The sequence below is a fragment of the Pholis gunnellus genome (assembly GCF_910591455.1).
Source record: "Pholis gunnellus genome assembly, chromosome: 21".
Lineage (NCBI taxonomy): Eukaryota > Metazoa > Chordata > Actinopteri > Perciformes > Pholidae > Pholis > Pholis gunnellus.
The window spans coordinates 4468583-4495434 of record NC_136548.1 but is presented as its reverse complement, the minus strand read 5'-3'; the positions used below and the strand labels follow the sequence as shown (position 1 = coordinate 4495434).

Genomic DNA, 26852 nt, shown 5'->3' with positions numbered 1-26852 from the left:
TGTGTTGAGACTTCGGGTCTAAAGGGTCTAAAGGGTGACACAGTGTGGGAGGGGTTGGGGGGATCTGACACTTGAGAACGGGATTGACCGTGCTACTAATTCAGGCTGTTACTGATTGTTTTGTAGTCTGTTTGTCGGCCTGGTTTGTGTAAAAGTGATAGGACAGCAAATTCTACAAATATTTCCCATGGGAACGTCAAAACCGAGCATCAACGTCGTAACACCGATGACGTCAGACGCTACGTCCCTCCGTCCTCTCAGAAGATATAATTTAGATATCGATATTTACCCAGAGACATAGATTCACATACAATTTAAACAGTATTACTCGTTCAGAAAACTGGTTTGATTACTGTACCCATGATTGTTATGAGTTAGTATTACTGTTCAGGGTTTACGGTGCAGAATAATACCTTAAGCAGTCGTAGCTAACGAACTAGCATTTTGTAGTTGTTTGTTTGTTTGTGTAATAATCATTATAGGCAAATTGAATCCTGAGACAATAAATGGCTATTTATGAAAATATTGTGGATTATAACTCAAAGCAGATACAGCTTAATAGCATATCACAAATATCCACCCAGCAGACCTGGGGGCACATAGTATTCATAAGAATGCTGTACAAAACAGATAGAAAGTGTGAGAGGCCCTGGGGGTTAAAAGGGGCCCAGAAGCTCATTTTTACCCTGGGCCCCCTTGGCAGGCTATTCCGGCAGTGCTCACAGAGGTAATGAGAATGGTCCAGGGGGCAGACATGCAATCAATATGTGTATAATGTTTGCGTCAAAAATGCTGATAAATACATTTTGGATTTTTGTGTAATGAAGAACAGGTTATTTCTGCAAAATGCGCTATTACAAATCATAGGCTACTCAATGTTGTCTTTCAATAAACAAAGTAATCAGAACAATAAACTTGCTAGCCTTCTAACTCCTAAACCATATTTTGCTGCACAAATGGTTTTTTGTTTGAATCACCTCCATCTGTTTGATGAATGACAAAGAGAGAAAGAATTCTGTTAGTGTATGTTTCTTGTACCATGTAACTTCTCCACACTCGTTTTGCAGCCTCTGGTTTATCATGATGATTACAGATGTTGCTGTTCATTAACAGAGAAAGTCAACACACATGTAGTGATTAATGAGGACGAAGTGCTGGGAAAAGGCTACATAAATAGACACATTGGTGTTAAGACTAATTCAATGACAACAGGCTTCAACATACAGTGACATTTCTCATAATCATGATCCCATCCTCTCCTGCGCCGCATCCTCCGCAAAATGCGCGAGTCTGCCACGTGAGGGAGGCGCAAAATGACCCATTTTCCGTCTTTCTCTCTCTTCCTCAGTTTGAAACATGAAACCTGGTCCATTTCAGCCAAGTCTGTCCCCCGTCTTCCAGTTCCTCCAGCGCCAACACTGCTCTGCGTTATCCAGCTTCGTTTGACTTTTTTTGCAGACCAGTTTTGACACTTTGACTGGAAACTTTTATCCATTTATATATATATATATATATTTATATATTTTTTTTATTAATTTGAGCCATCCTCCCCTTGACGCGGGTTTGGATTTGTTTCTGCAAATGCTGCTTTTAAAACTTTTTTCCCTGCTAACTGCACGTGGATTCTGAAATATCCGGAACTTTTATTTTTTTACTTATTCCAACTGGGAGAAAGCATCTCTCTCTCCGGCGTCTTGCTATGATTGTAAACTAAGAGACGTGGAAGCATCGCCTGCATCCTTTCTTTTGTCTTTGTTGCACCTCTGCCTCTTTAATTATATAACTGTCTCTGGGATGTAAGAAGACACTTTCTTTTTTTTCCACAAAGGAATAAACCTTGTTTTTTTTACCCGAGGGAAAAAAAGCATGGCGACACTTAAATTGAACATGCGTTTTGTTCTGGTTTTATTCGGATTATTTTTGCTCCCTTCTCCATCTGCAAGAGCCGAGCCGGAGCAGCAGGACGAAGAGGAGGAGGAGAGTTCATGTCAGGGCGCTTTTGACCTGTATTTTGTGCTCGATAAGTAAGTGGAAACAGCTTAAACTGATATGTTCATTAAATCATATTAGGAATATCATTTGGAAACTAGCCTACAGAAGTTTCTCGGGTGCAATAAACCAGCAAAACACACACATAAATAAGCCAACACCTGCATTTTCTTTTCGTGTTACTGCTACTTTTATTTGCTGTACGTTTATTTCATTATGTTATTGAAGACGGTCTTTTTCAAACATGAGGTGAATAATACCAAAGTTTCTGCTCATAACATGATTGTTTTAAAAAAAGTAGAAAAGACTGTTTAGCTGATTAGCACCGCTGCATCTGCAGAGATATCTGTGCGTGCGTGCGCGCGCGCGTGATGACGCTGGAAAGGAGTACAGTTACAGAGTACAGTTTGCTGAATAAGCAAAAGGAAGACCGGCGATTTGGATGCAACAGTGATATCTCTGTTTCTCTGCGGATTTAAAACCCACTGTTTCTTCTTTCTCCACATCATTTTGTCACTCTCCTTAAAAACGTATAGCTGTCCGAGGAAAAGAGGTTATTTTTTTTATTCCCCCCCCCCACTCATGCTAAAGGGACTTTTTCTGCTCTTTGCTCAGTGACTCCTCACGGTTCACTCTCTGTACGCCCACGTAGGAAAAATGCTGTGGTTGAGTGACATCTTAGCGCTGGACTCTAGCCGGAGAAAAAATAAAATGTCAGAGAAAAGCAGGAGAAACTTCTAGATTGCCTGTTTCTCTTTCAATGCCTTTACTGTACATCCAAGCGCAGCAACTTGTGTTTTCCTCCATAAGGGAATACAGGAATCACCCTCTTTGCCATAATGTGACTCAATATACAGGTTAAAGATCTATACCTCATCAAGTATGACTATAAATACTGTAACCCAACTAATCATCATCATTGTAGGCCACTGAGGCTAATTTGGAATCTGCAAGCAGCAGAGGAGGAACCTCTGTTGTGAGCAATTAGAAACTTTATTACAACCCTGCTGTTGAATCTGTTGAGCACCTAACCTGGGTATTGCTGCATCAGCGCTTATCCTACTCCTTGCATTAATGGAGCATTGCCGGGAATGGGGAGGGGAAACAAGCAAGGACAGGAAGCAACAACGTTTATGGAAAATGTGGTGTTAATTTGGAGGACAAAATGTTGCACGCAGCACCTTTAATAGCTCGTTTTTGTTTCACCTATGAGGAGGCTGTGAGAGATAAAAAAGAGAGATAAATCTCTTGCAGATTAACAACACTGATGACTATATAACGTCTAATATGCCATTCGGTGTATGGCTTCATCTAATTGGCTGACATTTTTCACCCTGATGGGCCCTAGTTATCAGTATAGTGACAATTTGAAGTGCCTTGCTGTACCTGTACCAACTGAGCACACAATCCTTGACAATGTCTTCTGAACGTTTTGATTCCTGAGTAGAAGTGGACACAAAACACGGAACTGCTCCCCAGATGTGCGGGGCTGCATTTGGCTCACGCTGTGCGGTAAACACTGACACATGCTGCGAATAAGGAAACAGACTTTTTTCCTCCTTTTGTTTCAATGTCAGATGCTATTGTTAGCTGGTCTGCGTGCTTTGGTGCCCACTCTAAGGGGTGACTAACAAGGTTAAGAGAGGAAGCTCATTAGAGACCTGCCTCAGCCTCAGCCTCAACCCCATCCCTCAGGCCTGAGTTGGTTTTATGAGACGCAGCCTGAACTCTCTGCCCTGGTCGATCCATGTGGAGGGCGTTAAGTGTGTGAGAATGGGGGTTTACAGTATGTGGACTAGCAGAAGATACAGGGTAGTAAAAACGCTGACAGTCCTCCCTTTCGTCAAAGTACAGTAAGACACATGGGACTACTTTAGGGATAGTGTGAATCATTGGTCACCTGGACTCCAACCCTGCGTGGATGTGTTCCTCTTTTGGAAATAACCAAAGGACAGGAAGTTCATTTACAGCGAGTTACACAACAGATTGAGCGCTCTGGTTGAGCAGAGGGGAAAACGTGGCTGAGGGCTTTTATATAATGAGCCACAGATGATGTCACTTATTAGCCACTTGTCTCTGGTTGAACCTGTTTTAATCAGCAATAGCTACAGTAGCTATTGTCCGCCCAATAATGGACGATTGTGTGGCATACAAATTAAATTATAAGCGTTTGGTGCCTATGCAGGCAGTGTTCCTTTCATGTAGTAAGGTGAGAAGTGAAGCCTTAGCCAAAACTTAACCAGCCGTTTGCTGATAATGTAGGAATATCTAACACACTAGTGGCTCTGTGAGGCTGTATACTTTGAGCTAAATGCTAACGTCAGCATGCTATCGCAAGGAATCTCTGTCTGTCTGTGTTCATGTGAGAATGTCCTTTCGCATATCCCAAGAATGGTTCATCCAATCTGCTTCACGCTTATGCAGGTGTATTGTTGGGAACCCAAGGGAGAGCCATGTCGAAATTGGTGCAATTTGGACCAGCAACAAGTTTAATATTTAATACACTTTGAATACACAAGCAAACTGTGCTCTGTGCAGATTCACTTATGAAACAAATATTGAAATTGTATTTATTTTGGGTGTGGAGATTTTGCTGTTTGAAGTCCCTACTTAGTATTTGTAAAAAGTGGTGGCCACTGATGGCAACCAAAGGCCAAGAATTGGTTGCCAAATTTCTCAAAATGGTTGCCAACGGCAATCAGGCCACCCTTACCGTCGAGCCCCGTTATGTGGGGCGTTGCAGAATTGTCCGATATCAACATCTGAAAACACGTCAGAAGATAGCGTTGGTCATGTTGAACTGGAAAGAAGGCACACAGACACATGGTAATGCTGATGGAATTGGTTTATTTGACGAGTAAAGAGAAACACACTTTGGGCATTGCGTTGTAGGGTCACGACTTTTCACAGCAATGAGGAAAGATAACCGCTGCGTTGGCTCATAAAGTTGACTCCAAAGGCATTCGTTGCAGACTCGGGCAGATGATGTCATGTCACGGCTAAACATGTAGGACAGAGTTCTCTGAGACTGGCTGCAGTCTGGGACATCCGGGACTGGGTTTGGAACTCACTATCCTCTACTGCTAAGTGCCCTTCAGAGCTATTTATGACATACTTAAGGAAAGGAGAGGTGTTACAATACCCACTGGACGTCAGAGGGGGGAGGGGCAGCAACACAACAACCAGTGTCAGGACTGAACGGTTGCAACCAAATAAATGCAGAAGTTAGTTCTCCTTTTAAGTCCAAGCAACACATACGTGTTAAACTGTGACTTTAATGACTAATAGGATACAGATGGTGGAGGAAATGAGAGAATGCTAACACATATCATTGTCAAGTAGGAGGGAATAACTGGAAGATGACACTATATACAAACCCAAAGGTCTCCAAATAAAACAATGGTTTTGATTGTAAAAATGTGAACTCCAAACCTTTGGCGATTAAAATATATATTTCTTAAAGTGTTGTTTTGATAGAGTACAATGTGGAAACGTTTGGGCCGTAGCCACACCCTCCCAACCGCAGTTAACGACATACATCCCTGTGTTGTGGTGTATGGTATATGAGACATATAACACCAAGGAACTGATGTCACCGCTACTGTAACCTAAATGAAGTCCCACACAAGCTAGACCAAAAGTCTACAGCTGCACTCGGGTGTGATGTTTACCATGTCAACCATCTTAGTGTGTTAGCACACTAACGTTGGCTAATCGGGCCCAAACACAAAGCACAACTGAGGTTGATGGGAACGACATAAGCTTTGTATGTGATCATTAGGGCCAACGTATTGGACAGATTCCAATCTTGACCCGATGATGGCGCTAGAGGAAAAGTCAGAGGATCACCCGAAGTTATTAGGATTAATTGGTTGCATATCAAGAACATCGATACAAAATGTAACAAAGTCCCTAGAGCCGCGCGACTAGCTTGGCTAAAAGTGTGCATGCAACCAGAATGAAGAAACAGCCAGTGGCTGATGGTAGCTCCCCACCCAGAACTCCAGAGAATAACTGAGGACTTTTGTGATGTGCTTTTTGGCCAATTTTGCTGTCAAATTATGAAACCGTAAGCTCTAAAACAGTCACTGTGGTCATTCGGTGTATACCTTTAAGCCCTATACTGCTGCACATTCACAAAGGACGACGTGTATTTGCTGATCCAGAGCCGACGGCCCTGCAGCTTACTGTTTTATATGTTTTCATATGGAAGATGAAATGATTCACCTTTGAGCCCCAGTGCTAATGTTCACTTCTTGATGACTGCATTTACATTATTATGTTTATGTCGATTGTGCACAAATTAGAAGCAATTATTGCGCAATATTACTATCACTGTTTAATTTGTGGATTACAATATCAGCTAAAGAAGGTGACACATGAAGTCTTTCACCTCTTTCCCTTTGTGTCAATGTCTGTCTGCTTTTGATTTATCTCTCTTTCGTTTCCACCAGACTCCTGTTACCGCTCGAATCCATACTCCTCATTGCTCCTTATAAGATACACTCTTTTCACACCCCTGTCTCTTTGTCTTGTAGGTCCAGGTCCGAATTACAGTCATTTCCGTCTCGTCTTTGTTTTTTCAAAACTACTAATCACGGCTGCAAAATGTTGTTGTTGTTAATGTAGTCACGAGTTGGCGCACTGGTTTGGGCGTTGGGTCATGCTGCCTGAATCCTGGCAAGTCAGCGGAAAAACCAAGACTTGCAGCTGCAGTCCATAAATAATTTGGATATGTCTCGCAATGGAATACGTTCTAGCTGTGGAATGACACTCGCTCTGTGTTTTGTCATTTAGTCTTTTGCAGCGTGCTGCTTTGGTGTTTTCAGCAGGAATAAATGTCTTTTTAAATGATACCATGCCGTCTGACGTCCCACAGGGACAAAAACAAGACCAGAGGTTTTAAAGGGAATGAATGCCGCTCTAACTCCTTTCCAAACCCCCTGATAATATATTATATATGACTCTGACCGTACAGAAAAACAAGGTGCATTACAAAGTACATGACAGATGGTCTGATGAAGCCAAAAAAGAAAGAATCTTATGACACACACCTCACATGCCTCTCCTCCAGCTAGTTATCCTGTAGTTGGTTTTTTTCCCCGAGCAATTCCTCAACAATTTGGGAATAGAAGTGCAGCATTAGCTCCTCATTGACTTCTACAACGGCTGTAAAAGTAGTTTTGTGGTTTTAAACAAACAAATCCTTGTGCCCAGTCAGTTGAATTGGAGCACCACCATTGGCTGCAGGCTGGGGTGATGTGGGTAGGCCCAGCTGGAATGGCAGACAGCCTCCTCGGTGGAGTCTTTTTTTTTTCTTCTTCAACACTTAGAACCGTGAGAGTGAAGCTGAGAGCCGCTAAGACTTTAGAGCGATGGAGCTTTTTCCCACATGCCGTCATCCCGTTGCCCTCTGGGAGAGAAGTGCTTGCTGGGTAGTTCAAAGTGGACTTGGTTGAGAAATTAAAGTAGGCTTGATGTCAAACACGCTTCAGCTGTAATATCCTGTGCTAGAGTTTAAAGGATTGCAGGCATACTCAACAATTCCCTGGCTTTCAAAATGGCCGCTTTAGGGCCCATAGCACAATCAGCATTTTCTTTTAAACATCAACTGTTTTCTCCTTTGAAGACTCCTTAAAGCAGTATTATGTTGGTATTAAAAATATGAACAATGGTACTTATAATGGAGGTAAACGGAAAACTTGTTACCGTATCCTAATTATTTCGCTTGAGAAGGGTGCAAATGGCAAGTTCACTGAAAAATACTGTTTTTCTTTTAGTTTGCATTGGTGGTAAAAAAAAGGCCAATCTTTTAATTGACCAAATATCAGATGCTGTAAAGAGATAAAAATACATATGTTTTACTTGCTACAGGCCAAATGTTAGCAGTCTAACATGCTTTACTCAAATGGCGAACACCGTAATGTTAAAAAGTACACATATACATTGTGAGCATGTTAGCTTGCTTATGTTAGCATTTAGCTGAAAGCCCCCTGTGCCTAAGTCCAGCTTCATAGAGCCAGTCTAACGTGGCTCTAAGTCTTGTTGTATAGAGTGAAAATCATTAAGCAGACACTTAAAAGTTGCTTGTGTTTTGTAATCCATTACAGTGATCATCAGGTTTGCATTATTGTTTTTGTTAAGAATAATATCATGATGTAATAAATCAACCCAAAGTCGGTCTTGACATTGATTGTATTTCATTAATATAATAATTTAACACTGGTAAGCATTAATGCAGACTTGGCGTTCACTGTATTGGAACATTAAGACGTGATGCACAGTTCAAGAATGCGTCAGGAGTCAGCTAATTGATTGGAACGACTGGAAAAAGTTTGAAAAATAACACCCACAACTGTTAAACTGTATCACCTGTATCTTAAAATGGTCGGCATGAATTTAAAATTGTTAATTCTAGTCAAAGACTGAAACTTTTTCTCTTTCCTCTTGTTTCCTGCTCTGTCTTTCTGTCTAACACTTTAGCCCTCCTCCAGCTGAACTGTATGCTCTCCTCTACACACACACGGTGACGCCATCTCTCTCTTCAACACACACATACACACACACACACACACACACACACACACACACACACACACCCACACACATACTTATGATTCATTTTCTGCAGAACCAGCCGAATGATATGTCAATTAAGCAAACCCAACCTCAAATATATCCCTCTGGGAGCCTTATTGTCTTATTATTGAAACAGTGTTCACTGTGTAGTTAAAACATTTTTTGGCTTAGCTTAACAATGGTCAGTGGTTCCTTATAAATTAAAATTGACAAGTAAACACAACCTCGTCTCGAGCTTATATAAGCCATTATAAGAGACAGTAAAGTGATAACAGGGAATGAGGTGGAGAAAGATGTCCACAGACCGACTTGCCTTGAAACCCAGAGGCCGGAGTAATGATAAGTTAAATCAGATTAAGAAAAGATATGTTCACCACACAGCAATTTCATCAACTGTTTACACTTTGCTGTGGTTGTCTGGTGGGGTTGGTGCTTCGGGCTGTTTTGTATGCCAGCTGTGTTGGCTGAAGCACACGGACGACACTTGGCCGCACAGTTTTTCATCGAATCATCGGCATGTTTCTTCTGGCAGACCAGTTTTGCGTTAGAGCCAACAGATTTTTCACATTATCTCACTCCCAGTCAGCTGAATTTACTGTACGATAAGGCTCTTCATCTTTCCCTTTTTCTCTTTCCTTCCTCTCCATTTGTTTCTTTTTCTCTCTTGGCCCTTGGATGGCACACGTCCAGACACATGCTCTTCATCTCGCTCCGAGAATCTGTCAAGATCAAGAGAACGCTGTTGCTCGGCTTTCGTCGATTTGCTGGGACATGGCTTCAAACCGCTGTTGGGTCTTGATCACTTTGTCGGCAAATTGCATCGCCCCGCCCCCTCACCTCTCAAACCTACTTCATGTGCTCAAACCCCAAACCACTGAACTCCAGGGCTCAACTCGGACCATAAAAATGAGATCAAAGGTTTTAGGGGGGAAAAAAGGCACCACATAAAATAGTTTCATTAAGAGTTATAGAATGAAACGGCCCACTTCCTTTAACCAGTGCTGTTTGGACAGGTGAGTAAAACTGCAAGCTAGGCCTCGGTCCCACGGCCACAGCCACCTCGGTCAGCTGAGCGGTTCCAATGCAAACAAGAGCCATTGTGGTTCAGGAATAAAGATAAGCAGATGAACACCGAAGGTGGGAGTCCTCAGATTCACCCTGGTGTTAAATAAATACTCAAAAATGATCCCCACACCTCTACGTGACCATTAGCTGCAGGAACGTCTCGTAAGACTTTCTTCTTCTGCTTCCCCCTCATCCGTCGCTGTAATGGAACAGTTTACAAAAGAAATTGGCTCCTGCCATTCCTTCAGGTCAGAGGCCGTCAGTGTGCATCTGTGTGTGTGTTTGTGTGTGTGTGTGTGTGTGTGTGTGTGTGTGTGTGTGCAATCCTTGTGTGACCATTTCTGTTTGCGCTGCACATTTTGTTGTACATCCAAGTTAAACATCTCTCCCACCTCAGGCTTTTTTATGTTTGGGGAGGATTTTGTTGAGCTTGTAAGGTCTTGTCCTCTTTCTTTGCTCAGTCAGCCTTGATGTGGGGGAACGAGTCATGTCATTAGATCAACAACAACTCGGAGAAAATGCTTAGGTCGGACATTTAGTCGACCGGCATTTGTGTCGGCTCAGACTAGTGAAAACGGTGAAACTTGCATTACAAGTAGATGTTATTTTGGATGCTTTTATTGTAGTTGGAGGAGAGGGTCTAGATATTACCAGCATGGGTGGCCCAAAGGGAACCTGAACCTCTACCTTTGGCAGAGGGGCAATGCTCGACTCATTCTGCAAGATTCTCTGTGTTTTCACTCAGAAAGTTGCTTTCCTTTTTAGCAGCTCGCCGCCTTCTGAGCAATCAATTCTGTTTGTTTTCCTTGGACTTTAAGTCGATGAAGTTTGCTCTCATTTCAGCTACTGTTGCTCGTGTTGACTCCCCTTGGAATGCTCGTTGCTGCCGAGTTTGTTGAGAGTTTTAAATGCCGATTAAGTTCAGCATCTGCAAAAACAATTGCTGATCGACAACTCTATCATATGAGCTGTGCGACAGTAGAATTCATTATTGTTGCCTCTTTAGAGTGGAAAAATGGAGACTAGAAGATTACGAACACACAGTACTCTCCATACATTGTCCAGTCAGCCAATTAAAGCATTTAGAGTCTGGCAGCATAAAGAGCCTTGAATGACTGAGGCACGATGAGAAAATCCCTTGGCTGTGTCTACCCCCCCGAGGCCCGGCCAAATAATTACCCCTCCGCTGCTAAGCAACAAGTCAAAAACACCTTAGGGTATAACCTCTGAGACACTCAATTCTAAGGCAAATAACATTAATCACAATTGATTTCCATTTCAAGTTTTGGCCATGTAGCAGGTGCTGTTTTCCAAAGCAACTCGCAAGACGAAGGCTCATGGTTTTGTGTATCTACAAATATCCAAATAATCAAAAAAACATTGTTCAGAAACTAAACGTTGTTAATAGTAATCTCATTTACTGAACACATGTTTTCTCATCAGCCCAAGGCATGAAAAGCCTGTGAACCACAAATAGTTCAGTCTGTTTATTATGTCTAGAGGGGGATTCTTAAACCGATTTCTTTTGAGTGTGCTGGGAAATGATTCAACTAAAAGGTACGCTAGCATTACAAACTCAGTGTTTAGTGTGGTTCCTGTTACCTCCCATACAAACAACTGTTTCAACCTGATGGTTTCTTGCAGTCAACAATGAAGACCAAAAATAAAAAAGGTCACATTTGTACATTTGTCTCATCCTCAGTGGACTGCATGTCAATAAATTGAAATCCAGCTAATCACTGTGGATAGAAAGAACGTGTTGACCTTCTGTCCAGAGAAATAGCAACACATCAATGCCAGTTCCAGTGCGTCTAATGCCGTTTCATCAGTTAGTCAGCACCTAGAATAGCATTGAGTCATCCTTTATTCTAAGTAAGCCTCATCCACTAAACAGGCCTCTAGTTTGACCACCAGTCAATTAGCTCATTTCCCATGTGTCATCTCTCTGGCTCACTCGTTAGCTAACAGATGACCAGCTGACTGGTCACATCATGCCGGATAGACCTCTCCGTTAATGCTAACACTTAATAAAAATACCACAAACACACACACACACACAGTCTGTCCAGAGGAAATGAAGGTAGCTCTGTAGGGAGTTTTTAATAATAGTCCAGTTTTATGGAGGTTCCCCCGCGGAGACCGGGACCTATTTCCTCAGCCATGAGGGCCTCATTCAGGATACAGGAGGGTGCTAAATTACACACCAGACCACACCACCATAGCCTCTTTTATCTCAACAGGCCCCTCATGAATAGCGCAGGCTAATTGTTTTAAGTTATTCCCTCCAGTGGCGTTTACATACAGGTGATGGTCCATGTTCTTAATAAAATGTAGGTTTAATTCCCCCCCCCACCAGGGTTTAGTAACAGATAAAGGATGTACAAGCTATCAATCTGTTGCTAGCTAGCTAAAGTAGCATTCTAGCTGTTGATAGAAACGGTGTAATGACAGCAATGTTCCTTCCATTAACTAAACAAAAAAACAATACTTTTTGTTAAAATAATTTCAACAGAAAGTGAAGTTACTGTAACAAGTTGAACAGTTGTGTTTGGCCCAGAATACATACAGCTTGTTCTCGTTTTGGAGCTAATGATGCTACCCCCTGTTTTGTTTTTGGCTACGAAAGCAGCATTCTTCTTGTATGACTGCCCTAACCTGTGGAAGTTAGTGTGTGTGTCTGATAGATCATTCTAGCTGAACAAATCATTTGTAACTCACAGATATGTATACAGAAATCGTATCTTGTAACTAAGCTATCTTTAATCTTGGATTAAGGGTTAATGTGCTTCGCAGGTTTTATAATAGCTGTATTTTGATTAGCATTGAGCTACTTTGAGGATTTTCTTGCTTACTGGTGTTCTTACTGTTGTTTTTTTAACACAACTCGTGATTTATATATATACATTTTTTTTTTGTCTTAGGTCTGGCAGTGTGAAGAATCACTGGGAGGAAATCTACTACTTTGTGGAGAATCTAGCTGAGAAATTCAAAAGGTAAGGGCTCCATAAATACATAGGCAAACATACATGTCAACACAATTCATCCATCCAAGTATGCAGTACAAAAGTGGGGGGAAAAAACTGTATGCTGTAACATTTGAAAGGTTTGAAAAGGTTTCACGACCGGACTTTAAGTCTTGGGACACTTTACAGCCTTGCTGACTCTGTCCTCTGTACTTCCTGGAGCTCAGAGCTGTAGATCACTGAAGAGAAACACATACTTTACGCAGCAGTAACCCCGGTAAAGTAAAATAAATATCTGTCCCTACAGCGACAGCTGGCAATGTGCTTAGTCACCCAGCATGCAAGCTGATGTTTCACTGTCTTCAGTAGCTGAGCTGATGTCTGGAGTCAGTGGGGGTACCAGCAGTGACTACAGGAACAAAGATCTTCTATGTGTAGAAGCGGCCTGGTTTTTACACCCTGGGTAGACACTGCAGCTTTAAGTGTCTCAACTCAGATCTCTTTTCCCAAATGTTACTCACGAAGAAGTTCCACATGGATATTATAATTTTGATTCAAGTGCTCTTGAATGAAAATTATTTTTTAATCTTGTATTTTTTAAATAAAATGTCCTCAACAGCATGATTGCCCCGAATTTACAAAGTTGAATCACCAAAAATATAAACTTCATACGGTGCAGCTTCTTCATGAGATAGAAAACAAAGTTGTCAAAGTTCATGTGATTATCAATAATTTGCATCCTTTTTAGTTTTCTTTTAACATCAACCATATTGATTACACATGTGTCAAACATGCAAAACCAATCTTTCAGTGAACATAAAGAGAACTCTGTTGAAGCAAATGAAGATACTGTAGATATGACTGCATCCTCTTATGGCCAAAATATGAAGTATAATTTAATACATTGCCGTGGAAAATGCAACATTTCAACAGCTGGCTCTTTGTTTTGTCCGTACTGCTCGAAGGCCACAACAACACCTGCAGCTCTGCTGTGCAAACAGCACCAATCTGCATTCACTTACTGTCTCTCACAAATAATACGACAGATATCTGTGCATGTATGTTTACAAGCACGCAATTCCTTTCTGAAGATGAAATTTCACCAACAAACAAAAACAACAAGCTTTCCCCACATCTGAGGGCTCAGAGATTTAGTTTGAATACAAACTTTTGAGTCGTGTCACGCACAGGAGGTTCGAATCCTGCTCACAGGCACAACTCCGTGCATGGTGTCATTTGATGTCTTTTGGTGTCGGGCTGCATTCAAGATGCACTTCAGGAAAACAATATTTTGCTTTCGCAGTTTTACTGTGACCATCACAATGTTTGTAATTAATCTCAGATGGTGTGGACATTTTTTTATGACTTACATGTTGTGCAAGGTGGGAAAACACCAACTGGCAGCCAGATGCTCTGTGTTTGGCACGTATCGTCAATAATTGATGATAAAGTTTTTTTTTTTCACTGCACTGCCAAGAATGTGGGAGGCTGAATGACAGGTGAGATGATGTCGTTGTTTTGTTTGTTTTTTCCTGTTCCAGTCCCATGCTGAGGATGTCCTTCATAACATTCTCCTCCAGAGCGTCCACCATCATGAAACTGACGGAAAACAGGTAAATTAAGTTCTGGCTCATACCGTCTGTTGATTAATGTGATGAATTAACTACAAACCGACTAATCCAAGCTGAGTTCTTTGTCATGAATAAATGTTATTACAGCATGGAATGCTGTTGCACCAGAGTGAAAGCAGATGCTCTCTGAACTGACATGAAGCTAAAAATAAAATGGACCTGTGTCACCGTGTGACTGTTGAGTCTCCAGCTTGCATTAGTGCTCCACTGACTAAAATCATCAGTATCGAGGGGGACTTTCGTAAAGGATAGAGACGTATGTCCTTCTTCTCTGCAGAGCGGACATCAGAAAGGGGCTGAACGCTCTGAAAAATGAGGTTCCTGGTGGAGACACATTCATGCACCTTGGATTGCACAGGGTAAGCCTGTGTCGAAATCATTTTTCTTCGTTATCTTACACTTCTTCTTTTCGTTAAAACGTGATGCTTTTGGTATTTCCTGTCTTTCTCACCACGAAAAAAATGTCTCCTACTTTTAAAAGGCAAACGAGCAGATCCACCAGGAGAACTTTGGTACGCATTAAAACTTTCCCTTGTGAACACCTACTTCAAGCTCGGTCATGAATTATGTTGAGGTTACAGCATGTCTGCATGCTTCTTCCCAGGCACGGCCAGCGTGATTATCGCGCTGACAGACGGAGAGCTGCAGGAACATCAGCTCATCACTGCGCAGCAAGAGGTAGCCACTTATAGCTCCGGCAGTGGATCACACTTTTTATTTGCTTGAGTGCCAGAACCCACTCGCTTTATTGCTTGTGTCTCCCAACAGGCGGAGAGAGCCAGGTCTCTTGGAGCTATTGTGTACTGCGTCGGGGTCAAAGACTTCAACGAGACGCAGGTAAACGCCAACGTAATCCATCTGTGGCAATTTTACCTTTGTGTTCCCCTAAATGTCGTTATGTCTGGTTTGAAATAAAGACCGTGCATGCACAGAATACCACATGTGCTCAGGAATCCACGCTAGTGTGTATTGAGCGGCCCCTGTGCAGTTTGGCTAACCCATAATTTAAGATTTCCTGAAAACCAATCCAAGAGATTTTTTTAACCCTGAGCTGCCTCTTAAAGATGCCAACACACAAAGCTGGACTGGAGACATGTCTGTAACCGGAGCACTACTCAACGATTAGCTCCAACATGATGAGGAGGGAAATGATTCAGGTTCCTGTGTTTAATGTCTAAAATGTTTAAAAGTTTAGTCCAAGCTCCTTTTTGATTGATTGTAAATGGACCCATTACTTTACATTGTGGACGATGTGTGATCACTACAATCATTATGAACGGGATGCTCTGGTTTTACAGTGTGTGTTTGCAGTTCTATAATGTCTAACATTGTGTCACTCCAGCACATCGAGGGCCAATTTAGGCTTGATATCAAATATCAAATATCATGTCTCCCTAAACACACTTACAAAAAACACAATTTTCCACAATTATTCTATGTTCTTCTCTAATTTAGCTACTTATCTCCTCCCCCCCCTTTTTTTCCTCCTCCCACCTCTCTCCCTCTGTAGCTGGCCACTATTGCAGACACCATCGAGCACGTGTTTCCTGTGCTGGGCGGCTTCCACTCCCTCCGGGGAGTCATCGATTCGGTAAATAAACTCTTCTCTGCTCCCTGTGGCTGAAGCTCACATACGGCGGACGTCCACAGCGTTCACGTATTTCTCCAGAGTCTGTCAGAACCGCCTTCAGGAAACACTCGCTCAGATATGAATGCACAGAGAACCCCGTTAACTCATCAGACATCCGGTCGCTACATCGGTTTGTCCAACGCAAGAACACAAAAGCAGCACTGATTCATATCTAACTGTCAGCGTTGTAGTCGACGATTCAACTCGAACAGGGTTTTTTTATACGCGTTAGGCAGAACTGTAGGTCTTTGTGTACACTGGGCTCATGAAACTCATGCACATATTTAAAGAGTACAGTACAGGCAGGGTCCAAGAACAACAAGCCCCGTCTCCCGTAATGTTACAGACGTACCGCTCCAAACTCCAGTGGAGTATACTGATGCGACCATAGTGTTTAAAATATGCGTTTCAAGAAGTGGAAAGTTTTCAGAAGTGATACGGTGTGATTATTGAGCTCTTAACTGCCATTTTTTTTTATAACAGTACAATTTGATAAACCTGCGTGTGACAAAGAGGCCAGCATCCATGTCGGAAAAGAATAGAAAATAAATGACTTTCTCCTCCTTTTACCCTCCAGATCATCAAGAAGTCCTGCATTGAGATTTTGGCAGCTGAGCCGTCCAGCGTGTGTGCCGGAGGTGGGGAGCTGAAAACACACACTCGAACACACACACACACACACACAGTCGGACACAAACTGATGTGGGTGCCAGCCTCCCATCGTTTCTTGAACTGTGTTCATTTCATTGCTGCGTGCCCCGTCTCCCCTGCTCTCTCTTCAGTAATGACATTCCCAGATCACACATGGGCACATCCAGGTCACTTACAGGAAATCTGTCGGGACGGGGCCCCGCCGTGGGGATAATATTATAGGCTCTCATTAACAGGGTTGGCCGTGAGAGAGTGACGGTGCGGATATCGGATTATAATGTAAAGTGGACAAAATCTTTAGTGTCCTGCCGAGAGAAAGATTATGCCAGTTAAAGGCAACATTAAATGGGCATTAAATGGCACAAATTGACAGTTAAAATGTGCTCTTTTGGCAAAAGCAGACGGACTTTTACAGCTTCTCACATCTGCTTTTGTCTTTTTTTTTCAAGCAGTGCATTTTACAGAGTATTTCACGTGAAACTGAAAAGCAGTCTCTGGCCTGCTGCTCAGTTCAGTCTCTCATCTTCATGGTTTTTATCGCTGAGTATTTTCACTGTTACAGGCAACATCGCAACTACTGAGGTTACTGTCCAACAATTGTTACTCAGTCGTATGCTGAGTGGCTCAGTTGTTCGGTGGAAAGGTTGACTCCGCTGGCAACTTTGTTGACTCAGATTCCCGGTCACAAGCAAATTAGGCCTCATAAATTAAAGACACATGCCTTATTAGTTTAGATTAGAGATTTGGGCCTGATCTAATGCGTTGCTCTTTTACTGTAACTCACTCATTATGATGGACCGTCTGTGTATTTCTGTCTCTTTGTGAACGATCTTATTCTGCGTGTTGTAACAAATAATAATAACAAAATGTATATATTAGGAAAAAAAATTGAAAATATTAATATATGTACTTATGTACTCACATGTCCTGTATATACATTCATACATATTTAAAGTAATAAGAATATAAAAACAGAATAAATTATAAATTGCATATTTCCAGCAATCTCTGTGCTGTTTGATGAGCATCATGTACCATACATGCAGAATAAAATGTTCATTTTGCTTGCCAAAGAGTGTTAAAAAATGTGCGTTGTGTAACCAGAGTCTTTCCAAGTGGTGGTGAGAGGAAACGGCTTCCTCCACGCCAGGAACATCAACCAGGTGCTCTGCAGCTTCAAAATCAACGACACCAATACAGTCAGTGAGTACGCCTGCACCGCTGTCTCTTAATGTAACAACATGTAGATCAGTCTCTGTTTGGGACATTTTTCCAGTCTCTTCATCATGTGTCAGTGCTGAATAACTACTGGAAATAAAAACAGCCTCATCAGTACACAGCACATGCATGAGTGGATCCTCACCAAAGAAACCTCACCATAAATCACATGTTATGCCAAGGAAATGGTGATATTCAAATGTGCAAAATATCAGCTTCCAAAGCCCATACAGATCAAACACTGGCTGTCTCGTGTGTGTTCATAATTTACAATAACACACAGCGATGTAGATCAGACTGAGGAGTCTACTTTGTACCTTCATTGAAATGTTGTCTGTGTTTCCTTAGATGAAAAGCCGGCTAGTGTAGAAGACACATTCCTGCTGTGTCCGGCTCCCGTCATCGATGAAGTTGGGAAGTAGGTGCCTCTTTTTTTTTATTGATTTCACATTCATCTTTGATCATTTCATTCTTTGCCTCAGGCACAGAGAAAAACACATGTATGCATACACGTGTAAACAGGCCAGGAGAAGCCTGCCATACGTTAGCTCTTTTTACGATTCCCCATCCGCGGCCCGCATTCCTCTTTTTTCTAGATCCCAGTACGGCTGAGCAAAATGTAAGGGGCGCTCTGTAGCCGTGCCAGCACAACCCTCCCTGCATCTGTCCTGCTTCTGTCCTGAATTAGAACAGAGCAGTTCTCCCCAGCTCCACAGAGCATTGGAGCATCTTTCGGCTCATTGTTTTTTGCTTTTATCAGCCACTTTACTGTTTTGGTTCAGTCTCACTGCTCACATCAGTCATTTAGAGCTGCAGGAGCCAGCTGATTTCTGCAAAAAAAACAAAAAGCTCTAAAAGCACACTGTGTGCTACCTGCCCAGCATTAAACGGCGGACATGCTGATATGTTTGCCATAAAAACATAATAAGATGATCTTGCATCAATGTTGTGTTTAAAGCTTGTTACGCTATAAGGGCTTTTACTGGTGAATACAACACAACGTCCAAATGCCCCACACAGTATAAGTACCTGTACTTTGTGTCATCTCGGTACACTTTTCATGATTCTGGAGAATCCTCGTGCATTTAAGAGTCCAATTCCAGACGACACTGGAGGAAAAGAGGGAGGGATGTAAAAACGAAGACAACGGAGGTTGTTTTGCTCAAAACGTTCACCCCAGAGTCACACCATCAGCTGGGCCGCACTCGCTTTTTAAAGCCCAAACCGTGGTCCAACGTCAACAATCCACAAACCTCTTTAACCAAAGTCTTCATGGGAAGAAAGTTACACCGGTCCACAGAAGAGACGGTTGAGTGGACGGTGGTTAAAGTCTTTCAAACTGCTTGGAGACAAAGAGTCACTTTTAGCTCCTTTTTCACACACTTTCTTGACCTGCAGCGGTATTTGTGTTGGTGATTGCGTAATTCCATAACTACGCATACAAATTCCATCATTTTCATTCTCGCAGCAGAAGTTAAAAATCCGATTTACGGTTCATATTTGCACTGGCAGTGGTGCGGAAAGAGAGCGGATTTGATTTCCACTGCAGGGAGGAGAGGTTTAAACGGCCTGGACTGATGACTGAAGCTTTAATCAATACCTCAGCAGAAGGCTCGTAACGCTGAGGAGGGTACATCGTGTGCCTTCGCCTCCCTTAAATGTCCCATCAAGCCAGTAATCTTCCGCCTTTGTATACATTCTGTTCTCTCCTATCCCTAACTTATCTTTTTACCCCTCCCCCTCCCCTTTTCTCTCCACCTCTGCCTTTACTTTCGGTGCCACGGTGGCTTTTTTCATTTCACCAACTGCTTTGCCTTGCTGGTTGTTCCCCCCCCCCCCCTCTTTCTTTCTGCCCGCATGTTTCATTTTCCCCTCTATATCTGTCTCTTATTTGTGTCTGTCACCCAGAAACTTTTCTTTCATCCCCTGTCCGTCTCCCGCTCTCTTTAAACAGTCTCCCTGTCCAGTTTCGGCTGATCAAAGCCGGGTAGCAGCTTGTCTGGTCTTTGTGCGGCCACGCGTTTGTGTAGCTTGATTCTCGGCAGGGTGGAAAAACCTTCTGTCTGTGTGTCTGAACCGCTCCATTAATACCCAGACAAAGTAAGTTCGTTTTTGACTAATTTGCAGCCATTAAATCCCTTTGATACATTACCTTTGATAGCAAATTTGACCCCAAATTAACTTACTCAAAACCCAACTTTTAGCATTGCTGCAATGCTTCCTGGGCTTTTTTTATTTTTTTATTTAGAGTGCAGGTATGCTCTCTCTGCCCCTCTGGAACATGGCATCATGTAATCTATGTTTGGCCAGTAAATAGGAATGCAGCGCTTGTGTTTTAAGTATTCTTCTAATGAGCAGCAGACAAACTAGTGTTTTGTCTCATATGTCCTATCCAGTGTGTGTGTGTGTGTGTGTGTGTGTGTGTGCGTGTGTGTGTGTGTGTGTGTGTTCTTGCTTGGACCGCCTGCCGTGTCTGTTTTATTTCCTTGCTCGACGTTAGTTGTCGAGTGCTCGACAACTAACATTTCCTCCACACTACTTCATCTCCTCCACATCCTCAAAATCACACTGGTCATCTTTCTCTGGCTCATTTTCTCTTTTTGCCATTTTTCTGGTTTGTTTTTAAGGTCCCAGGATTAATATATCCAGTAAAATATATGATCGGTAGAGATATTATAGTCGCAGAGCTCCATGGTTGTCCAAAAACTAATGAACCATGTGCCATCATTGCAAAGAACATGGGCCCTGTAGTTTATTGTGTCTCAATTCCACTTTTGCACGCCGTACTCACCAAAGAACCAAATCTGTATTAATCCGCCACTGAAAATAGTCCCAGGAAATGCTGTATTAACTCACGTTTGAGTCACTTTTGCTAAAAAACGAAAAACAAAGCGATACATTTCTGACCCAATTTGAAATAATCCTGTCTTCTTTACAGAAACACAGGTTCTTGAATGCCACAGACAAGGTAGGGAGGGAGCGCTTGTGGAGACGGACTACTAAGTTATCGGTTTTGGTTCCTTTTCAAGAGAAAAATAGTGAAGAATACCAGCCTCGTGCTTTTAAACTACAGCTATGAACACATCGAACTTTCCAACAAAAATATGTAGGTTCACTGCTATTCTTTGACATCATTTACCACACTTAAATCTGAGGGGTGTTTTCCAGCGTTTCTTTAGCTTTAAGACTGTTTTTAAAGTCTTAATTCCTTAACTAATGCCCAGCTGTTTGTCATCAGCAAGGTACGTCTGCTGTTGATCATGAACTTCACCCTCAAACCCAGCTCTTCTCTCTCTCTCTCTCTCTCCACCAGAGAGACAGCTCACTGAGTCAGAGTAAAGACACGTTTATCGGTCAAATGTCCTGCTTTCCATCTGCCAGACCTCATTCACATCCACCTGGTCCTGGAACGGAGAAGAACTGGGGGTTTTTTGGCAGGGGGGGGGTGTTTAGCTCGCCTTTTGATCAACATGTTTTGATGAGCTGAAAGAGAACAGGCTCCAAAGAGGCCACTTGCAGGTCACATGCAATTCTCAGAATTGTTTTTCCCCACTCGGAGGAGGAGGGGACTCTTCAGACCATCAACAAAGACTCACGCGGCTCCAAAAGAATCCTCACCTACGTTTTGTCCACTCCCCCTCCTCCGGTGGAAAACGTTTGTATCCGGCTCATTTGGGCTCAGCTTGCTCAATTACTTCAGCTCACAGCCTTGTGTGTTCTGTGGCCGTTTCCTGTCTCACATTCTCACATTCGATTCGGTGACGTGATTTGGTGTGAAGCCAAGTTCAAATGACATCATCCTGGTTCAAACAAACTGAGCTTTTGGAGGAAACGCTTCAGGCTACATGAAGTGCTCCAATCAACGGTGGTTGTATTGTTCCATCCCAACATGAGTCTTTTTTCCTGAGTGTGTGTGTGCTTGTCTGTTGTTTTGTTTCAGGGTGATTTATCTCCAAGTGAGCATGAACGACGGTCTGTCCTTCATCAGCAGCAACGTGCACATCACCACCACAGAGTGTGTAAGTGGCAGCCTTTTGTCCCCTCTTCATGCATTTAGCCTCATCAGTCACTCAATCATAGATACAAATCTAAACTAATTTAATGAACATGTCTTTGCCCTTGTGTTGATTCAGGTTTATGAGTTCATATTTCAAAGTTTCTCAACTTAAAAACTAGAATTACAGATTTACTTTTGAGATTTTGTAATATTTCCATTTCCTCTCGTATTGCATGTGGTTTCCCTCTGCCTCTTCTGTCCCTTCCAACCTCCTAGAAGTTTGTTGTTTTGCTCTCTGCAGTGAGGTTCCCTTACCCCCCTTTACCTCTTTCATCTTCCCCTTTCTCAATTTTGTTATTTTTCCTCTTTTTTTTCTCCTTTTCGGGAGTTTGTAGTAGCGATCCGCCCAAAAAAAGCTCCTCTGAACCCTCAGGAGACAAAAAGGTTAGGAAAGCAGGTTCATGACCGTGAGGCTGCCGGTTCAATCTCAGCAGTGCCCTTGTGCAAAGCGTTATTCCCTCAGTTGGAGCGACTCAATGGCGATACTCTGAGACTCTTGGAGACCCCCAGGTGTGCGAATGAATATAACTGTCAGCGTGAAGCAGGGTGGAGCTTCATTCTCTGTAAAAACAAGATGAAGCAAGATGCAATTCAAGACAATTTAAAGCAATTTAACATATGGAACATATGGACCGGAGCCACCGCAGATTCCCACCCAGCCGAAAAAGAAGCTGTTCTCCCTCAGCCCCTTGTGACATCACATCCATGAAAACACGATGAATTCAAACGGCTGTGCTGTGGTTCGTGATATACAGAGCTCAATTAGAGCGTAGCAATTAGCTGCTTCTCGCCACTAAACTAAACCACGTAGGCTGAAGTCACACCATGGCTCGAGGCGACACGACGAGTCGGCGAAGCTGTGATGGGGGTCGGCCTTGTGCAACAAACAACGCGACAAACCCCCGTGAGCCCCTCCCCAAAGTCTCCCAAAGCGCCACAGCTTTAGCCTTTGTAGTTAGTCCACACAATGTGCCCGTATAGCATGAGACAACACACTCATGTGTGTGTGTGTGTGTGTGCAGATGTGGTCACTGTTTGCAGTCCCCTGAAACGCTGTTACGTCACAAACTGTCGAGAGTCAAAGAAAACTTGCTGATTTGGGAAGTTTCTGAGAGATGATAATTAGTGACTTCTCTACGACGGACCCCGCTGCCGATCAGATAAAGACAGCGAGACAGATAGGGGAAAGTCTAACCACATGTGATCCTCATCTGTGGTCTGTAATGGGAGCCACGTTTGGCTCAAAGCGAGCAGAGCAACTGATGGATTCCTTCAGCGATCACACAGCGTACACTTACCGCTGTCGTAGAGAGAAAAACAAGAAACGTGAATATTTACATTGGCAGAAGTGATGGAGAAAGCACTAAGACTATTACAACATCCTCCTGCAACTCGAGTGTCATTCCCACTACTCTGGTGCTCCTTTTATAATTATTGTTTATTATCTTACTTTAACAAATTGTTCTCTTCCCTCTTCTGCCACTCTGGTACGAGCAATGCAGGAAAGTCTGCTCCACACGGTTGTAGTTCAAAATCCCCATCCAGCACGCGGGCGGAGGAAGCGGTGCTGTAGTGCCGCCCGCGCGCGCGGTTGTAACGTTACTGATGTCGCGTGTGTTTACTCTCCAGTTCGACGGCACCATCCTCCTGATCACCCTGCTGGTGTTGTTCCTGCTGCTGGCCCTGCTCTTCATGTGGTGGTTCTGGCCTCTCTGCTGCACAGTGGTGAGAAAACGTAAAACTACGCTCAGGAAGTGGTCGATTTTGAGAAGAAGAAAAAAAGCAACACTTAAATTACAGTTATCCAGAGCTTCAAAGAGGTTTGCCTGGACTCCAAAGGGGGCATTAAGCAGCTTAGGGGGCCCTTACAAAAACAACACACAGACCTTTAGGAGGTCCTCTGCTCATCGATGTCACATCTCTTTTTGTTCCACAGGTGATCAAAGAACCGCCTCCCCCACCTCCTCCTGAGCCTGTGAGTAAAAAGACACACACACACATACACACATATATAAACATATATATACCCACCAGGTCTAATGGAGAATGTGTGTCTGATACGTATAGTATAGTATAAAAAAGCTACAATGAATTAAACAAATAAAAATGTAGTAGAGTCGATTGGTTTGAGACCTAGCGTTGCAACAGTGCGCTAGCTGAGACGGTCGCAAGCGTTAGTTGGCGACTGACAGAGAAAGATCATTTACTCCAGATTTGTCTGTCTGAAACAAATTTTGTGTGAGAAGGTTCGAGAGGTATGTGGCTCGTGAAAATGGGCCCAGTATTTACTTTGGTGACCGTGGATCTGAGGAATGGGTCATAATCCGTGTTCATGTTCATTTCTCCCATTGGAGTCAATGGTACCTGCCCATAGTCTCGTAAAGGTAAAAAAAAATAAAAAGCCACGTGACACAGATATAGAAAGCTGACTCTCAGTGAACCGTCTCCAGCCTCAGAACCTGTGTGTTAAAAAGTATATAAGAGAGGAAATAAGTCCGTTTTTGTGTGATTATTCGTGATTTAGGAGAGTTCAGATGATGAAGACGGCCTGCCCAAGAAGAAATGGCCCACTGTGGATGCCTCTTATTACGGAGGAAGAGGAATCGGAGGAATCAAGAGGATGGAGGTGACAAGATGACCAAAATGCGTGACGCTAACAATCATGATTGAATCTACAACCCAAAACAACTGGAGTGGAATCAGACCGCTGTAGATGACTTTGCCTGCTTCTGTCAGTGTGTGCATTCATGTACTGTGTGCTGTCTGTAGGTGCGCTGGGGAGGGAAGGGCTCGACCGAGGAGGGGGCTAAGCTGGAGAAGCCGAAGAACGCCGTGGTGAAAATGCCGGAGCAGGAGTACGAGCCCTTCGAGCCCAAACCCAAGAAACCTCACAACAAGAAGGCGCCTCAGGACCGGAAGTGGTACACGCCTATCCAGGTAAACGCACACTCCGGTTCAGACTTATCTGAAAGGAGCCTTCTCGCCGTCCTGTAACAAAATGTCTGCTTTTCAGGAACACAAAAATCCTGCCTCACGTACAGTTTGACCACTCTGCGTTTTTTCTTTTTAGCTCTTGCCTCAGCGAGTTTCAAATAACTGCGGGCGGCAGAACTTTCTCCGCCCGCAGAGACGCCTGAACTCCTTCAGCCGAAGTTAAAACATGAAAAGCACCACGAGTGGGCCTGCAACGTTTTCACGAGACAGCGGAGAGCAGAATAAAGCCTGTTCTGGTCATATTTGTGTATAATTAGTCGCATAAGCACAACATTCTCCACCTATCAATGTGCACACATAGCCGAAGTGATATAACGTATTCTCCAGACAGAGAGACATTATTAAGGCAGGGCGTCAGTGCTGTTTGTGCTTTAATCCTTCACTACAATGCAGCTCTGTGCAGCAACACTGGCCTTTCATACAGTAGCCACGCTGACTGTTATCTGTAGACACTGCTACCTTACAGCTGTATTATGACACAGGCCTACAAACAGCACTGCAGTGATTCATGGGGGGATTTGACACCGCTCATTACAGTCAGTGAAGGAAGAAGGTGGATTCATACACTGACTAGTCACTGTGTGTTGGGTGTAGTCGGCCCCGACACATGGAGATCCTTGCCGTCTCTGAAACGTGCTCCCTCTTTGTCAAAACAGACAAAACCGCACAGACATAGAATAGGGAAACAAACAGGTTTGTTTATTCCCAATACTCAGTACTATTGTGCTGTAAACTAAATACATTACATTGCAATTACGGTCCTCTAACTACTTACTCTCCAAAAGTGACCTCCATCCAGAGCAAACCTATAAATCCTATTTCTAGTGTTCCTGCTATGATTTCTAAGCGATCTAATTGGTTACAGGGCTTTTTTTTGATCGCAGTAATTGAAAATGTGTGTGTTTTAGAATTTCATACTTAGTGTAGAGCAGACAATGTACTCAATGTTTATCATACCTGGTCAATAGATGAGGCTGTGTGAGTTTGTGCTTTCAATAACTATGGCACAATGAGATGTAGTTATTTCTAGTTTAAGATACTCACTTGCTTCTTCTCAAGTACGTGCGCCACTGAGGCCTCAGGAGTCTGCACTGTTTTGGTCCAATCAAATGACAGCAGGCGCTTACACCTTAATGTTAGGAAGTAGAATCTAAACAAACAGTTTTGTCCAGTAGTGATAACTGTCGACAGTTAACTGCTTGATTTGTGGCAGCGGAGGAATTGATTCACGGGGAATTAAGGATTATGTCTAAAGTTAAGCAGACATGAATCAAAATACGTCCGAGCGACTAATCAGCACAGTTTCAACCAGAGAGGAAGGAACTAATCAGCAGAATCAGCTGCTGTAGTGTTTGTTTGGGATTCAAACCTTCAGACTCTTGGCTCGACGGCGCATTGCTGAGGACCACAGACCAAATGTCCGCCGATACACTAGAAACCGTTTTAATGGGATTTGATTATGTCATGGATTGTGTGCGAGAGTTTCGGTGTCCAGATGTGTCCAGCTGTTAAACCACTCCCCTCTGTTCCTGTTCAGGGTAAACTGGATGCTATCTTGGCTCTGTTTCGCCGCGGGTACGACCAGGTCTCCCTGATGAGACCCCAGCCCGGGGATCATGTGAGTACCTCAGCGGTATTTCATTTCATCAAATGCTTTTACACACACACACACACACACACACACACACTCGCATTCACTTCCTCTGTTCCTACACGTTCTGCTTCAAGTCCATCCCTCCTGCAGTGTTTTATACCTCCGATGACCCATCTTCTTTTTTTTCCTTTCTTGCCTTTCTTTTTTCTTGAGTTTGCTGGGTAAATTAAATAAAAAATATATTTCTTATCTTTTGGCTCATAATAAGTGGGACGCCTGGACTCAATCTATGGTGTTAAGCTACTTAGCTGATGTACTATCTTAGATGGATTAAAAAAAAACAGCATTATGTTCCAAACTGGCTCACTTTTAAAAGTCTTCGAGTGCGTCTACGGTCTCAAAATGCTCCAGTCATCTGAACCCTTTACTCATCCCGTTCCCTCTTCCTCCATCTGTCTCGCTAACACCTCAGCTGGTTCGT

General features: G+C 43.0%; 1 protein-coding gene across 1 annotated transcript in view; it reads left to right on the top strand.

Annotated features, from left to right (window-relative positions):
- Nucleotides 1-1866: 1866 nt before the first annotated feature.
- The window catches only part of antxr1c (ANTXR cell adhesion molecule 1c), a gene marked incomplete at its 5' end in the record, with an annotated part of 30797 nt that continues 5811 nt past the window's right edge, over nt 1867-26852 (top strand). Inside the window, 17 exons of the mRNA XM_079181983.1 lie at nt 1867-2024; nt 12555-12626; nt 14138-14209; nt 14505-14586; nt 14709-14739; nt 14832-14905; nt 14996-15064; nt 15738-15818; nt 16435-16495; nt 17613-17711; nt 18075-18144; nt 21667-21745; nt 23413-23508; nt 23720-23758; nt 24308-24409; nt 24553-24720; nt 26315-26395. Of these exons, the coding sequence (XP_079038109.1) occupies nt 1867-2024; nt 12555-12626; nt 14138-14209; nt 14505-14586; nt 14709-14739; nt 14832-14905; nt 14996-15064; nt 15738-15818; nt 16435-16495; nt 17613-17711; nt 18075-18144; nt 21667-21745; nt 23413-23508; nt 23720-23758; nt 24308-24409; nt 24553-24720; nt 26315-26395 (1434 nt within the window). The remainder of the gene's footprint in view (nt 2025-12554; nt 12627-14137; nt 14210-14504; nt 14587-14708; nt 14740-14831; nt 14906-14995; nt 15065-15737; nt 15819-16434; nt 16496-17612; nt 17712-18074; nt 18145-21666; nt 21746-23412; nt 23509-23719; nt 23759-24307; nt 24410-24552; nt 24721-26314; nt 26396-26852) is intronic.